At 43.2% G+C, this 17,317-nt stretch overlaps 1 protein-coding gene across 1 annotated transcript in view; it reads right to left on the bottom strand.

Annotated features, from left to right (window-relative positions):
• The window catches only part of DNAH3 (dynein axonemal heavy chain 3), a 536,699-nt gene that overhangs the window by 475,249 nt on the left and 44,133 nt on the right, over positions 1 to 17,317 (bottom strand). Inside the window, exon 2 of the mRNA XM_069210285.1 lies at positions 9,002 to 9,103. Coding sequence (XP_069066386.1) covers positions 9,002 to 9,103 — 102 coding nt within the window. The remainder of the gene's footprint in view (positions 1 to 9,001; positions 9,104 to 17,317) is intronic.

Raw genomic sequence — 17,317 nt, forward strand, 5'->3', positions numbered from 1 at the left:
TACAATTTCTCTCTATACAAGTCTGCGCACTCAGACACGCCACAGCCCAGGCCTTTAATTTAGCCGGCACGGAGAAGAAGGGGGGTCATGAGAGAGTCTCCTCAGGGACGCTTCTTTCTATGCCAAGCTCATTATATGGCCATTGCTTACAGTGAGTTAATAAACGATGGTTTCCAGGTCCTGGTTCTTCAGGATGTGCCTATAATCAATAGCATGAGAACGGAGCTAATTCAGTGTGTGGCCATTTTTCTCAACGCTTATCAGACGCTATGAAACAAGATCAGCACCTATGAGGGGGAGAGGGTGCGGCCAAACTTTGGAAACACATACGTTCCTAAACTGTATGATAAAATGCACCCCCCCCCACCCCCCACACACAATAATGCCTGAGCCCTATTGCTATATGATCGCACTTAAAATAGGCTGAGCGAAACCCTGTCCTCTCACTCATCACGCGATTGCAGGCCCGACCAGAGAGATTGTTCTAGTTCTCGGATCAGTTGTATGAATGGCATCATTTCTGTTGGCAACTCCTTTAACTGAAGAGACCCGGGTAAAACACCCAGAGCGGTATTCTCCACTCCCCCCTTCACACAGACATTGCTTTTACTTTGATTCCACGCAGTGTTTTCTTATTTGCCAAGCTGCTAATGTGCGGAGGGGGGTGGGTTGGACACAATAATTGTGTTGTTTCCGGATGTATACATGGCTTGCTTAAAATTTATGTATAGAAGTCTTCGTCTGAAATGCCAATAAAGAAATCTAAACAAAACAACGTCAAAGAATTAACACCAGAAAACCGCAAACATAACTTCACCAAGGATTGCAAATGGTTTGGGTGTGGATGTTCCAGCTTTGTAGGTGATTCTTGCAGGCAAGGCAGACTTCGTCCTATTTTCTTTCCTCTTTTTGTTCCTTACGCCTAAATTTAATTTTTTAATTGTTAACCATTTCTATTAAATAAATATACCACAACATGGTTGTAAGGTGTGCAAGTTCAGGAGTAAACCTTCAGAAGCGATCCAAAGGAGTTGGTAAGAATCTGGTGCAACAATCTTGTTTGGTGTCCCCTCCCCCCATGACTTCCGCCCCAGATACTAGCATCGAGAAAAGTGCCCCATCTCGCCATAGCCCTCTTTCACATACATTTCATTCGTTTTAATGCGCTAGTAAAGGCTGGCTTTACTAATCAACTCAGCTATCCACATAAAATACAGATCTGTTCTTGATATTAACTCCTATGCATCACTTTATGGCAAGACAAAACTGCCAGTAGACAAAACCCCGATCTCTTGCTCTATCAAGAACATTAATCACATAAGTTATCTTCACATTTTTATTGCTGCCTGAAAGCTCGGTGCACTAGGAACGAAGCAGCAGGCACTTTTAAATTGCAAGTTATTGCTAAAAACAGCACCCCACCCCCAAGGTCAGTGCCCCCTCCAGGTCAGCGCCCAGTGTGGTAACACTGGTCGCACTACACTAAAGCAGGACTTGGGTGAGATGATGTAAATACGTTTGGGAGAATATATTGGCCAAAGTTGTAGATCAGGAATATCAAGTACAAAATATCAAATGGTCTCAATATTGTGACCATGTCATAGAGGGACAAAACACTGAAAGGTAACTTTGTATCCATTTGGTATACCTAATGTCATATGTATGTACCTGATAGATATATATATATATAAAATATATATATATATATATATATATATATATATATATATATCTGTCACATCAATAATTTTATTGCAAATGTTGCAGTGATAATATGAAAGATGGGCTAGAAGATGCCATCAAAGATATAATATGTGGAGTCTTTAGCTGTGCATGGCGAAGGCGCGAGTTATAGTTACGTTGGGGCGCGAGTTATAGTTACTTGAAAGAACTCTATAACTGCTGAATTTCTATGGTTTTGGACTAGAAATTTTGAAAATTCAAAACCTAACTATAACGTCCCTGTAACCTTTGTTTTTTTCAGTGAATTTCTATGGATCCTATGGTTCTTTCATCATATAGTAATTTTCATTACTATGGCCCTCATTCTGACCTTGGCGGGCGGCGGAGGCCGCCCGCCAAAGTCCCGCCGTCAGGTTACCGTTCCGCGGTCGAAAGACCGCGGCGGTAATTCTGACTTTCCCGCTGGGCTGGCGGGCGGTCTCCTTCAGACCGCCAGCCAGCCCAGCGGGAAAGAGGCTTCCACGATGAAGCCGGCTCGGAATCGAGCCGGCGGAGTGGAAGCTGTGCGACGGGTGCAGTTGCACCCGTCGCGTATTTCACTGTCTGCGCAGCAGACAGTGAAATACATTTAGGGGCCCTCTTACGGGGGCCCCTGCAATGCCCATGCCAGTGGCATGGGCACTGCAGGGGCCCCCAGGGGCCCCGCGACCCCCCCTACCGCCATCCGGATCTCGGCGGTCCGACCGCCGGGATCTGGATGGCGGTAGGGGGGGTCAGAATCCCCGCGGCGGTGCAGCAAGCTGCGCCGCCGCGGAGGATTCAATGGGGCCGCGGTACACTGGCGGGACCCCGCCAGTGGTGCCGGTCCGACCGCGGCTTTACCGCCGCGGTCGGAATCCCCATTGAAGCACCGCCGGCTTGTCGGCGGTGCTCCCGCGGTCCTCCGCCCTGGCGGTCAAAGACCGCCAGGGTCAGAATGAGGGCCTATATGTTAATCCAACAACCGCTGTGCACGGGTTTCAGCTGTGCCCAGCAGCAGTTGGCCACAGAGCCCACAGGGCCTGGCCTGCAGTCAGTCCCTGCGGCCAACCCCCCTAGTCACCCAACTCCATGCTGTGCAAGACCCTTGGGCCGTGCACGGCAGAAGCTGGCAGCGCCCTCTCTGGGTATGAGAATTGGAGGGTGTATCTGGGGGTGAGAGTGACTGTCAGAGTGTCTGCCTGGGTGAGACCGTGCGTACATCATTGTTTTAGTAGGCGCATCACTAAGTGATCGGTTCTGTGAGTGGGTGCATGATGGTGTCAGAGGGTCTGTGAGAGGGTGTGTGACAGTCTAAGTGGGTGTGTAAGTGGGTGTGTAACTGACTGAGTGCGTCTGTGAGTGGTTGCGTGAGGGTCTAAGTGGACTATGAGTGAGTGCCTGAGGGTCTGAGAGTGAGTGCGTAAGTGCCTGAGTGGGTCTGTGAGTGTGTGCATAAGTGTCTGAGTGGGTGTCTGAGTGGATAAAAGATGGAAAAAGATTTAGAGAGAAAGAAAGTGAGAGGGAGGGAGATAGTTTTTTAGGCGTTGATATATGGTATACTTAGAATGAGATATTTCTGTACAAATTAAAAAGAAAAATGTATTTGTTATTTAAAAACAGTAACATTACCGTTCAGTATGAGCCTTAAAGATTTGTAGTTAATAAAATAGGGAAACGAGTCCAGGTGGACTCGAATGCTCAACGTGAAGGTCTGCGACCTTCACACAAGCTATTGCCTTTTTTTTCTTTTGTTTTTTTAGTCCTTCATTGGCTAGCTGGGACCACAAGGGAGCCCTCAAAGGCTCCCACGGGGTCACAACAGATTTTCTTTTTTAAATAATTTAACAAAATGCTCTTTACATGCTATCTGGCACCAAGGGGAAGCCTTAAGGCTTCTCTTGCGGTGCCATTGCCTCAGCAAGCAGGGAGCTGCTTAAACAGCAGATCCCTACTTGCTGAAGCATTTAATCTCTGTCCCCTGCACGTGTGCAGGGGACAGTGATAAAAGCTCCACTATTTGACCACTGGACCTGCTTTAGAGGTCCCGTGTCAAACAGTGGAGTCTTTGCTGTGGCTTTGCTGCAGCTCTGCAGCTTCAGCCAAGCCACAGCAAACAGCTATGTCCTAAGGGTGGGTGCCACAGGCATAGCACAAGCAGGCCCTGGGGCTGGTGGCGGTCCCCAGAGCCATTGTTGGCTCCATGAGAGGGGCCGAATGGCCCCTCTCCAACGTTAAGATATCCTTGGGGAGGTGGTGGTCCCCTGGGCTAAGAGGGTCCAAAAAGGACCTCCTTTCTATTTTGTTATTGTTAGCCATTGGGAGGTAGAGATCCTGCACCATATGCAAACATAGCCCCAGGGAGGTGGTGATCCCTGGGCTGCAGGGGTGAAGAGGCCACATTTATTAAAATTATAGACCCGGGGAGGTGGTGGGGGAGGCCACCGGGGTTCCTCGACACAGCAAAAAAAAATTGCCCTGGGGAGGTGGTAGTTGCCGGGGCCTTAGGTGGGGCCAGAGGCCCCCCACACTCAAAATTGTTAATGCCCTCGAGACCTGACCGACCCGGGAGGCTATCAAAAACAAGCGCAAGAGTACACGCTTATTTATTCTTATTTTTTTACCACAAATTTGCAAATATAGCAAATTTGCAGCAAAAAATAATTTAACAAAATGCTTTTTTGCCCACCAGAGCTAAGGGCTGCCAACACTTCTTGGTTTGAAGTGTTGTCAGCCAGTCAGAGCTGTGGATTTCTCTGCACAAGCTAATCTTTGTTTGCCAATACCTAGCGGCCAGAGATATACAAATTTGAATTTCCCTAAATTTCTCAAAAACTATTGAACAGATGTACACCAATTAACAAAAAGCCCAATCTGCGTACCGGCAGCTAGCTTTCTGCCAAGTTTGGTGTAATTCCATCCAGTGGATCGGGCTGTAGACATGTTGACAGGTCCTTTGGGAATTAACATGGGAAACACAATATGAGTCCCTTTTTTCTTGGCCCTTACTTGACGGATCACTCGGAAACTTCCCATACACAACAAGAATCACCCAGGCACTTTTTGGGAAAATTTTGTGAAGATTTGTCAAATGGTGCTAATGACATAGGCAAGTCAAAAAACGCTTTTTCTCTGGAAACATGGTCCTAATTATAACTGCCTGGTGTTGACTGCCACTAGGTTTTATATATATATATATATATATATATATATATATATATATATATATATATATATATATATATATATATATATATATATATTTATTAAGAGTACGTAACTTGGGAGTTGAGTAGTAAATTCTTACTTTCCTCTGCACACTAACCTGTACAATATTTTGTCCCTCGATATTCTGGTCACAATAATGTGACCTTTAAATATTTTGTCCTGGATATTCCCTACCACAATCTTGGCCACAATGTGAATGGAGTGGAATCTATTAAAGTTCCCCATTGGCACGATGCATGATAATGGTCATTGTCATGATTAGCAACTGCTAAGATCACATTCAGAGCTCTGTTCGCTGAGCCAAAGGGCCAGATCACATGCAAAAACTGGCATTAACTTATGTCCCAAACAGAGACCTCCACTCTCTACAATTCTGTTCGTCTAATTACCCAGTGTCTCATCAAGAGGGTGAAAGTGTGAGGCGGATCTTTGGCCAGGCAGGGTCCAAGAATCCAGAATATATGATTCAGGAAACGTTTGAAAACGAAACTATTCAAAGCTACTCTTTAACTAACCAGGGAACAGGAGTCTCTAATCAAGAGCATAAGATTTAATTACCTACCTGTCTGAACAAACTCGTTCTCCCTCTTTGCATTTTCTATGCTATTTCTTTTGTTCTTTCATGGGTTGGAAGTTTCTGAAAGAAGACACTAAAGAAGCTAGATAAGTCCATAATAAATAAATGTGCCTTTTTTTCTTCACCAGTGGTGTGGAGTTTGTTCTGGAAAAATGTCCAACATCCACTTTGTGTAGAACGAACAAAAAAGGGGTGGACCGTGGTTGGTCCAGCTTTAGCACTGGTGGCGCCCTGTGTGACAATCATTTTTGGCGCCCCCCCAAATGGCTTCCTCTTTGGGTTCCATCACAGTCCTCCTGCAAAAGTGCCCCTCATTTATCCGTAGCCCCTCTCCCACATACATTTTATTTGTTTGAATGCTATGGTAAGGGCTAGCTTTATTAATCCACTCAGCTGTTCACATAAAATACAGGTCCGTTCTTTGCAGCAGGCATATTTACCCTCTGCGCTACTTTATGGCAAGTCAAAACTGCCCCTGGACACAACTCTGATCTCTCTCTGTCAGAAACATTAATCACAAAAGTTATCTTGACAATTTTATTGTTGCCTGACAGCTGGTGCACATGGAAATTTGCTTCATACCCTTTTAAATTGTAAGTTACTGATAAACCCAGCAATCCCTCCCTTCAGGTCAGCACCACCCTCCAGGTCAGCGCCCAGTGCAGCCGTATCAGTCGCACCCCTCCTAAAGCCGGCCTGTGGATTCCATGCCCCAAAAACAGAAAACTGCTTGTGTATGAGGCTGAACGCACCTCCGTTGACCTCACAATGGCTTCGGGAGGTGTCGGAGGCCCACAGCTCATTTGCTGACTGTTCAGCAGCTAATCAGAATAGTGTAGACACGTTTTAATTGTACAAATTTAGTCAATCAAAATAGTTGAAACCACAGATTGTTGCCGCACTTCTCTGGTTAAGGACTACATTTCTCTTTCTCAGGCTGTGCCCTTTACTCGAGGCAAGAACCCTCATGATGTAAGAGACTCAGAAAATATCACACAGGCCCTCATTCTCCATTATTGGGTGCTTTTTATCCCACCCGATGAATTCCAATTGAGCAGTGTCAAGTGTCACTGGATACAATTAATATTGAACCAAACACAAGTCACTTATATCAAATGCCAAAGAATGAAATAGATCCCAAAAGTGCACAAGAGATGGCAGGAAACTTTGACCAGAAATATGACTATGCAAAGGGAATACAAAAATGTTTTTCAAGGTAGTTTCATAAAATAAACCAAACAAGGCATTTTTGTTCACAATTCTCATGTTTTGGGTTAAAAGATTAACAATATTCACTTAACAACGAACATATGCAGCCTTCCTACTTTGCTCTTGTGTGCAATTTCACTCAGCAGACCACAATCCTTCACTTATCACAATAAAAAAAATGTGTTTCCCTAATTTGACATATTGGGCCTTATTACTGACTGCCACATTATGTCGGACTGCCAGCACAGCCACACCGTTGTGTCGAAAAAAAGTCCTAATACGCCAGGGCGGCACTGCAAGCACCGCCTTGAAAGGGCTGGCAGAGACAGGGTGCAGGGGCATTGGCGTGGGCAGTGCAGAGGACCCCTCGGCCAGTCCCGTCGCAATGTTCACTTTCTGCTTTTCAGACAGTGAACATTGTGACTGGTGTTGGTGCACCCTATGCACTACAGCATTGCCGCCAGCTCTATTATGAGCCGGAGACAATACGGAAGGCTGTTTCCCCCCGCTGACCCAAAGGAAAACTTGTAATGGGGCCGGTGGGGAGGCGGCCGCACTGGCAGCAACCTACCCATCGGGACTTTGGCGGACAGGCTTTTCCATCTGCCAAAGTCGTAATGACCCCCATAGTCTGTAGAGCACCAGTTTCGCATGGTCCTGTTGGTGGGAGCACAATAAATTCCAATAGAGGTGCAGTAATTCTATTGGCTGACTCTCAACACAATGATCACAATTTAAAATATTATCAAACTTTCAGTAGGTGTAAAAAATTGGATTTCTTTATTTGGATAAAAAAAAATCTGATTCCTCGTGATATGGTGAGGTCCATCTGGTTCGTACAACAACAGGTTGATAAATAATGTAATATTTATTGACACTGCACCACATCTTTGAAACGCCACAGTAAGGGCCAGATGTAGGAAGCCTTTTGCGCCTCGCAAACGGCGAAATTAGCAGTTTGCGAGGCGCAAAAGGCTGAACGCGATGCAGAATCACATTTTGCGAGTCGGTACCGACTCGCAAAATGTGATTCCGACTCGCAAATAGGAAGGGGTGTTCCCTTCCTATTTGCGACCGCATCGCGATGCAGAGTTGCTTTGGGACCGCGAAAGCGGTCGCAAACCAACTCGCAGTTACCATCCACTTGAAGTGGATGGTAACTCATTCGCAAAAGGGAAGGGGTCCCCATGGGACCCCTTCCCCTTTGTGAATGCCCACAAAAATATTTTTTCAGAGCAGGCAGTGGTCCTATGGACCACTGCCTACTCTGAAAAAACAAAAACTAAATGGTTTCGGTATTTTTTCTTTTTGCAGCTCGTTTTCCCTTAAGGAAAACGGGCTGCAAAAATAAAAAATAAAATGCTTTATTAAAAAAGCAGTCACGGGCATGGTGGTCTGCTGTCTCCAGCAGGCCACCATCCCTGTGAGTGCCTAGACTCGCTATGGGGTCGCAAACTGCGACCCACCTCATAAATATTCATGAGGTGGGTCTTTGCGACCCCATAGCGAGTCGCAGAAGGTGTCTGAGACACCTTTCTGCATCTCTTATTGAGAGTTGCAATTTGCGAGTCGCTATGGCTCGCAAATTGCAAGTCGCAATTTTTAACTTATCTACATCTGGCCCTAAATGCTTACATTGAAGCACTTCAGGTAAGTCATGTTAGACCTTTGGGCTTTAAAGGTCTTAAAGTGTTTGTAGTATTTTTGAGACTGTTAGGCGTGGTGTCGAAAATTGTACATGTTAAAGCAAAGAAACAAAAGAAAACAAATTTCAGCCATTAATCAGTGCATGTTGTAAATGAGCCAATATGGCTGGGTTTAATGTCCTAATGCATGCAGCGTTATTACATTAAATTGAGGCAGAAGGGAAGGACCCAGTAGGAGTGGGCAGAGGTTTATATCTTTAAAGTGATTCCTGGTGCAGGGCAATGTACGCACAACCTGTAAATGCAGGAGGATACACCAGAACAGCTAACAGCATTTGATAAGATATGAATACTTCACTAGGGTAAGCCAAGATGTGGATAACAATGTCTCAAGCCAATGGCTGAAAGAGGTTGGTCATAGAAAGCCAATGGCTGAAAGGGACAGACCGAAAGCCCACTTTATGTATATTGTTAGCAACAGGTCAGTTTGACAACAGTGCAATGCAAAAACTGACGTATGGGTTGCAAAAGGGACTGTACATAAAGACTGATGGTATGTTATATATTGGTAAACAAACAACAACCATGAACTGCTCTACCAGCGATCATGTTTTAACTTTGACTCCAAGTTTCCACGTACCTGGTATAATTCAGAAGGCTCTCTAGTGGCACTTGGAGGTAAAGGTGGTAACCCAGGCAGTCCTTTAGAATGGCTCATGTTGTGCACTGAATCCTCTTTCGACTACAAAGAAGGAAAAGGAGTTGTGCTTTCACAAACAGATTTTTTACTTTTCAATCATTTAATTGAAAAACCATTGGATTATGACAATATGACTATACAAACAACGCTCCTGGGTACTCTTCATTAAGTATTATGAATTCTGCACCCGGCACTGATTCAATGCAAAAACAATTTTAAAACAAGTACCTAAAACACAAATAGGACTCATATTTCTATATGAATGAGTTAGCTACAAACACCTATGTACAAAAAAATATATGATTACAAAACTGAAAAAGTTCTGTAAAAGTTACTTCATAGCATGTTGTGTATGAGACATAAAAACTAAAAACAATTAGAACATTGAAATGTTGGCAGCTCCATTGAAAACAAAGGAGTGCTCTGGGCTTTTACTGGCCGGTAAAAGCCCGGAGCGCCAACATTCCAATGTCCTCTTTGTTCACAGCAACAGCTGTGAACAAAGCCTCACGGAGCCCGAGGGGATTTTAATCCCCTCGGGCTTCGTGAGGAATTTGTTTTATTTAATAGAATATTCTGCCCCCGAGTGGCAGAATGTTCTAATAGCCCTAGAACCAACCGTAACGGGCTCTACCGGCCATTAAAGGCCCTCTCCCTTGTTAATGGCCCGAGCCGAAGAGCGGGCCTTTAATGGCCGGTATAGCCAGCTACAGCGAGTTCTAAGGCTATATTAAATTACTCCTTTATCAGTTATTGAGACCATCTCCTTCCTAGAGCACACAAAACCTATACTTGGTTCTGAAGTAGTTTGACAGTGGGTGTGTTACGGTTCCAGTTATTACAACAATGTCAATCAGCTAATTTTAATAGTTTTTATGTCTCAGCTCTATTGGTTCTTAAAGGTAGAAGTTTTCGGTTGATATTTTTGTTTTTGTTCAACTTGCTTTTTTGAAAAAAATGTGACCAGGTATTGGAGTTCAGGGGCCACAATTGATCACATACAATGTGAGGCAGATCTGCAAACCAAGAAGTGTCGACTAACCAATAACAGCCATTCAAGATCATTATTTGTTTCTTCATGGTGGACCTGGTTTAAATATTTAATGGACGAAGCACCATTTCTTGGACTACGTTCATTTGAGGAAAGTAAGCACTTTCTACTTCTCTGGATTGTGCCGTCGCCCCTGTTAGGGCCAGTTATTCACAGCTTTGCAAACACCATAATGGCAGTGGACACAGAAAATCTCAGTGTCTCACATGGCTAGATAAAATCATTGAGTGCCGTGAAACAGCAATATAGGCTCAAGACTTACAACAACTGGTTTTGTTTTTCATCAAAAAATTGGTTGACAAACATTTTGGAAAGCCTTACAAATACAACTACACCTATTCTTGATGAATCTTTGATCATTACTTTATTATGCAGACATGAATTGAACCAACTTAAAGATCTCTTCTGATCCAAGCTGGATAATCATGCCAGGTTTGGTTTAACTCAATCAGTAAAAAAAGAACATGATTTTTTTTCCACACTAAACGAGTGACACTCATCCTAACTTTAATCAACCATGGACCATTTACACCAAATTTGAAACAGAGAGCTTTGGTTATTATTACAAACCTCTGCAACCTGGTGCCGATTCATCAAAGGATCGAACGCGATCAGCAGCATAATAAACTGGATTGACTAAGGGTCTCATTTTTTGTTTGAATCTGTTTTATTGTTTTCAATTTTTGTGGTTGAGATTACAGCAAAAAGGTGTATACAATGGTATCTTCCAGTTAATTACATTTTTCATTATGATACCTGTTTTTCAATGGTCTACCTTATGCACATCACCATAAGCAAAATATAATATATCACCTTCAGCAAGAATAATGTTTTACATGGCAGGTGCACGCCGCATCCCTTCTGATTAGCGACCACTACCTGCGTGTAACTTCAATTAACAGAACATTAATTTGTATTTTAACATAATAACAAAGGAAAATAAAAAAGTAACAAACCAGCTCTAGAGCAACCTAGTTTCTACCAAGTGTGAGGGTATATGACTACCTTGACGTTAAGTAGCACATTTACAGTTTTTTAGATACATCCACAGTGTGAGTAAAGCAGGGGTCTTAGGAATCCCATTCCGAAGGTTTAGTATGTTGTGTGGTGCGCAGTTTAGGGCAGTGCTATCTTAAATGAACCAATACTACCTACATTGACTTGTTGTGTTTGGTTATGTGAGCATGTATTAAAGCTTTCTCATCCCCGACATTTTGATCATTGAGGCAACTGATCCTCCCGTGTTTTGACAGTGAGAGGCGTGTGTAAGTCTGCTAGTATTGTATCCCACTGGCTTGCTATGGGGTACTTGCGGAGATCCAGCGCATCCTCCCTGCGAAGTGCTACGCTTTGCACCTGTGCCCAAACCGTCACGGATCGTGACCAGGCTTCATAACATGGAGCCTCAGTTTTCTTCTATCTTCGGGTGACTAATCTTTTGGCTAAGATAAATCCTAGGTCAAGGAACCTGGAGGTGTCACGGTTATGTTTAGTGCAGTAGAGTAGTCCTAGTATACGTTTCCCAGGTGTTAGTGACTGATCGGCCTGTACAGTGATGTAGTCGATTCACCACTGCCCTCCAATAGTCTTGCAGTAAGGGGCAGGACCATAAAATGTGTAGTATGTCTGCATCCAGCAACTTGACATTGGAGGCAGCTCGCGTCAGTTCTGCGGAAGAAGGGATTAATTTGATGTGGGGTCAGGTAAGCTCGATGAATAATATATTATTGAATGAGGCAGAATCTAGCATTCTGTGGCACTTTCAGTGGGTTCTCCAGTACTTGAGACCATTGTTTATCTGTATATGATGCATCCTCATGGGCCTCCCAATGTTCATGTAATCGCGTGAGTGGAGGGGAGGTGTGGTGTCTCAGAGATTCTGCAAGTCAATTCACCAGGTGTGTTCCTGCACCAAGTACATGCAAATATTGTAATGTCTGTTGTGTGGGAGGTTCTTGAGTAATTTCCCCCCAAGCTTGCCACAGTGCTCCAGTGAGGGAGCGGTGTAGGAGGAAGCTGCCAGGAGGTATATTACTGTCTTCCTGTAGTGTGACATATGGAAGGAGAGCACCATTATCGTATAGGTCCCCAAGTGTATATATCCCAGCTGTACTCCAAGTGGCTAGTTCTGGTGTTGACGTGATGTGTGCTCCACGTGGTGTTCCCACTAGTGCTATCGCTGGCGCATAAGGCAACACTCCCTTCGTAAGGGATAGACTCCGGCGATAGCAGCAGTTCACTGTTCGCAGTAGAGGGGCCTCTGGTGTAGGATTTTTTTAGCATGGGTGGAATAAGTGAAGTAAGTCGGGAAGTGTCCATGCCGGGACTAGGGTCCCATGTCTGCCAGATTCCTGCCAGCAAACCAGTGTGATACCCACTGTAGTTGGGCCGCATGGTAGTAAAGCTCAAAGTTAGGAATTGCCACTCCACCCTGGTAAAAGCCCTGTAAAGTTTTAGGAGCGTTATCCGGCAACGTGTACCGTGCCATAGGAATTCCCAAAGTATACGTTCTATTGAACGAAAATATGACGCCGGGATATATAATGGGAGAATTGTAAAGTAATATAATAAGGGAGGTAATGCAACAATTTTTATCAGTGTGACCCAGCCAGACATAGAGAGTGGAAGGGACTTCCAGAAGGCCATTTGTGTCTTTAGAGAGGTCACTGCCCGCATTATGTTGCCTTCTAGTAGGTGATCGTCCGTGCGGTATATCTGTATCCACAAATATTTAAAGGTCTGCAGTTGCCATACGAATGGTGTAGTGACTGGGGGAGGGCCAGGATCTGGTGTGGTAGACAAAAATGGGAATTTTCAGGACTTGGTCCAATTTTACGCAGAGCCCTGCTAGTTCCGCAAAGGTAGTGAATGTTTCTAAGATGGAGATAGGCAGGTGTATGACATCTCGTAGGTAAATGAGGATGTCATCCTCATAAAGCGATAATGCATGCATGCCATCCCCTAGGGGCATTCCCCATTCTTGTCCCCACTCCCTGAGTGCCACTGTTAGGGGTTCGGCCACCAGGGCAAATAGGAGAGGGGGAGGGGGCATCCCTGGCTGTGCTCCTCTCTATAGAAATGGGAGAAGAAATCACAGATCCTGTGAGCACTCTAGTCATTGGTGATGTAGAAAGTAGGTGCACCATGTTAGTGAATCGGGTGCCCAACCCTACTTGTTGTAATACCAGAAACAGGTACGGCCACTCCATGGAATCAAAGGCCCACTCCAAATCAAGAACCAGGCAGCCTACCAAGGGCCACCGCACCGGTGAGTGCCTTAGAAGCCGAAAGAACCTGCGGATGATGAACGATGTCACTCGGGTTGGTACAAAGCCATTCTGATCTCTATGTACCAAGTCTGGTATCAGGGGTGCTAATAGGTCAGCTATGATCTTATCCAATATCTTATGGCTGATGTTGAGGAGTGTCAGTGGTCTGTATGAGCTGGTTTGTGTTGGGTCTTTCTGTGGTTTCGGTAGTGTAATTAGAAAGGCGTCTCGGAGTGTGGTGGGAAGCTGCGCTAAATCCAGCAACTCCTCATAGAGAAGAAGTAAGTGGGGTTCTAACTGTGGGGCATATGTCTTCTAAAATTCCAAGGGCAGCCCGTCTGGGCCAGGGGTTTTATTGGTAGACAGGGCTTTAATGGCGGTCTGAACTTCGGATAACGAAATAGGTTCGTTCAACGCAGCTCTGTGTTCTAATGGCACCTGCGGCATTTATAGACCCATCAGAAATGAGTCTATGTCTCTCGCTGGTGGAGTGCCAATAGTACAATACAGTCAAGTGAAATGGTGGGTCAATTCTGCATGGATTTTGTGTTGAGTGTACAATAATGTTCCTGTGGAATCGAGCAGTGCTTCGATTCGGCGTTGGGGCCTGTCTTTTGACTAAGGGTCTCATTCATAAAGATATCATTCCTCTGTTTTATTTTACACCTCATCGTTTGTTGTATGATGCACCCTCATACGGAAGGTGGTACCCTGCAGCCTCAAGGGTTAGGGGTTTCCTTTTTTTGCCTGTTAAATATTGCAATTATTCCTTCTTCATTTTATTTTAGCCTCCTAAGATATCACAATCATGAGACCAAAATGATTGAGTCAAACTTTTTCGAATTAGCCTTTGTTACTCTTTCTTGGTTGCACTACATTTATGTAAACATGTCCACCTTTGGGTAAAAGCAAATATCTGTGGCTGCTTCTTTTCTGCATGTTTAATAGCCATAATACTGCACTGCAATGCCTTCCACTCCGTCAGAACAAAAAACTGCTAAAGGGAATTACAATACACGTGGTGAAGATCATCTTTTCTATAGTTGAACTGTTACGCTTGTGAACAGCTTGTCAACTTTTGGTGCCTGGCCTAGCCAAAACTACCGACAGCCTGATAACCTCAGCCTATGTGGACTCTTAACTCAGCCCCCTCCCGGAGCCTTTAGCACAGGCCAGCCCCTCTCCAGCGCCTAACTGTGCTAAGTGCCATACATTATATCAATATGAAATCTCTAGGCATTCTTGTTTTCGTTTTCTATTTGTTGTGAATTACAGCATTTATTTAATTGTTTTCATTGTTTTCAAAATTTGTACAAAACAATAGTTATCAGTATTCACCCTTTTTGTCCATAAAAAAACCACAGATATTGTGTTTTTCAATAGCTTATAAATAATTTTGCTTTTATTTCCTTCCTCCCCATGTTCATTCCTGTAGCTAATTCTTTCTTCCTTTTACTGCTCCTAACCGCCTTCTTATAGTATCATATTCAGTACCCTTTCCTTGAATATTTTCTTGTGCGTAATTTACCATTATTTCTCTCGTCTCCCTACCTATTTCCTTTCTAAGCACCCCAACTCCTCTTTCCTGCAGTCCAGTCCCAACACACATGAAGTATGTGGATTGATGGGCATTTGCTTGCACATTATTGAGTTTTGATTTCAGCAGATGTACGGTTAATAATAGGTATTTAACACACCTTCTAGCTATTCTTTTCTTCAGACAAATGGCAAAGAGCAGCACAGTGAAGATTTTATATTTAGGACATGATATAAATACATGTATCTAATAAAGCTTCTTAATAGAGCCCAGCAAAATAGTTTGCTCCAACAAAATTATTGTCCATACTTACAACCACATGTTTTGACCTTAAAAATATGCTTTGTACAATTGCGTTCAACCTGCTAGCAATACATGTAATCCTCTGTCCTGGTTCAAGCCTTTGTCCACAGTTCTTAATCTAATAATCCAAATTTCCAACTTTCAAAGGGCCATTGTGCTCTTACCTCCTCTCGGGTGAGGATTCATACAGACAATAGCATGAAAGTGAATCTTCATATTCATGCAATCTATGTTGAATGTTAAAATGTGAGGCAAGAGGATAGTTGTTATCATCATTTCTAGCTGCCCTTACATACTCTTGTGTTCTCTTCTTCAGTAAACATAAAGAACTAGCCATGTATATCAGATTTGATTGATACATTAATGCAGTAAACTACAAATTTGCTGTTACAGTTTATATGTATCAAGTAGTGGTTTCTGTTTGTATTATACTGGAAGCTGGTAGTTTTGTCTAATGCATATTGATTGACCTTATGTTTCAAGTATGTTATGGACAATAATGGGGTTGGGGCAAATTATTTTGTTGTCCTCTATTAAGAAGCTTTATTGGATTGTGTTATATTCAATAGTAACTGTATAGCATGTGAATGAACACTTATATGTACAATGTAGCCGAGAAAGATGTCTCTTCTAGGAATTATATCTGTTACGTGGACTAATGATTTAATTTTCATCTTTAGGAAGTGCATATATAACTTTGTAGAGTAGTTTAAGCATTATTTTGTATTAGGTACCTTACTATCTGGAAAACAAATTCTCACACCTATCATTTAATTGTTTAACAAATGTTTCCTCTTTATAACTATGTTACTGGCACATATTTGGTTTCCTTTCTTTCTGTCTCTGGTTCTTTTCTTCTGTGTTTGGATACGTTCCTATATGTCACAATACATATTTATCTGAAACTATTTAGTATAGGAATCTTTTGTTGTTTCATTCCCTAGTCTCTACCACAGCCCTCCTCACTTTTTTAAATGTATTTTCAGATCAATTAATACATTGGCAATATTTTGCATGGATGCTTACCTTCTTTAACCACTTCGCTGCCAGGCCTTTTCTCCTCCTGTGCTGAGCCTTTTTTTTGGGTATTTGGGGCAGTTCGCACTTAGGCCCTCATAACTTTTTGTCCCTTTTTTCCAACATCCTAGGAATTCTAGGGGTACCCAGAGTTTGTGGATTCCCCTGGAGGAGACCAAAAATTTGCCAAAATACAGCAAACATTTCAAACAAATGGAAAAAAGGGCTGCAGAAGAAGGCTTGTGTTTTTTTCCCCTGAAAATGGCATCAACAAAGGATTTGCGGTGCTAAAATCACCATCTTCCCAGCTTTCAGGAACAGGCAGACTTGAATCAGAAAATCCCATTTTTCAACACACTTTTGGCATTTTACCGGGACATAACCCATTTTTACTATTTTTTCTGCTTTCAGCCTCCTTCCAGTTAGTGACACAAATGGGTGTGAAACAATGCTGGACCCCGGACAGCTAAACAATTTTTACAAATAAATAAAATTCTGAATTCAGCAAGGGGTCATTTGTGTAAATCCTACAAGGTTTTCCTACAGAAAATAGCACCTGAAATAAAAAAATATTGAAATTGAGGTGAAAAAAACAGCCATTTTTCTCCACGTTTAACTCTGTAACTTTTTTCTGCGATGTCAGATTTATGAAAGCAATATACCATTACGTCTGCTGGACTCTTCTGGTTGTGGGGATATATAGGGCTTACAGGATAATCAAGAACCGTAGGTACCCAGAGCCAATAAATGAGCTGCACCTTGCAATGGGTTTTCCTTGTAAACCAGGTATACAGCAATCCATTTGGTGAAATATAAAGAGTGAAAAATAGGTATCAAGGAAACATTTGTATTTCCAAAATGGGCACAAGAGAAGGTGTTGAGAAGCAGTGGTTATTTGCACATCTCTGAATTCCGGGATCCCCATACTAGCATGTGAATTACAGGGCATTTCTCAAATAGACTTCTTTTTTACACACTGTCTCACATTTGGAAGGAAAGAATGTAGAGGAAGACAAGGGGCAATAACACTTGTTCTTCTATTCTGTGTTCCCCCAAGTCTCCCGATAAAAATGATACCT

The sequence above is a fragment of the Pleurodeles waltl genome, chromosome 10 (assembly GCF_031143425.1).
Source record: "Pleurodeles waltl isolate 20211129_DDA chromosome 10, aPleWal1.hap1.20221129, whole genome shotgun sequence".
NCBI classification, from domain to species: domain Eukaryota; kingdom Metazoa; phylum Chordata; class Amphibia; order Caudata; family Salamandridae; genus Pleurodeles; species Pleurodeles waltl.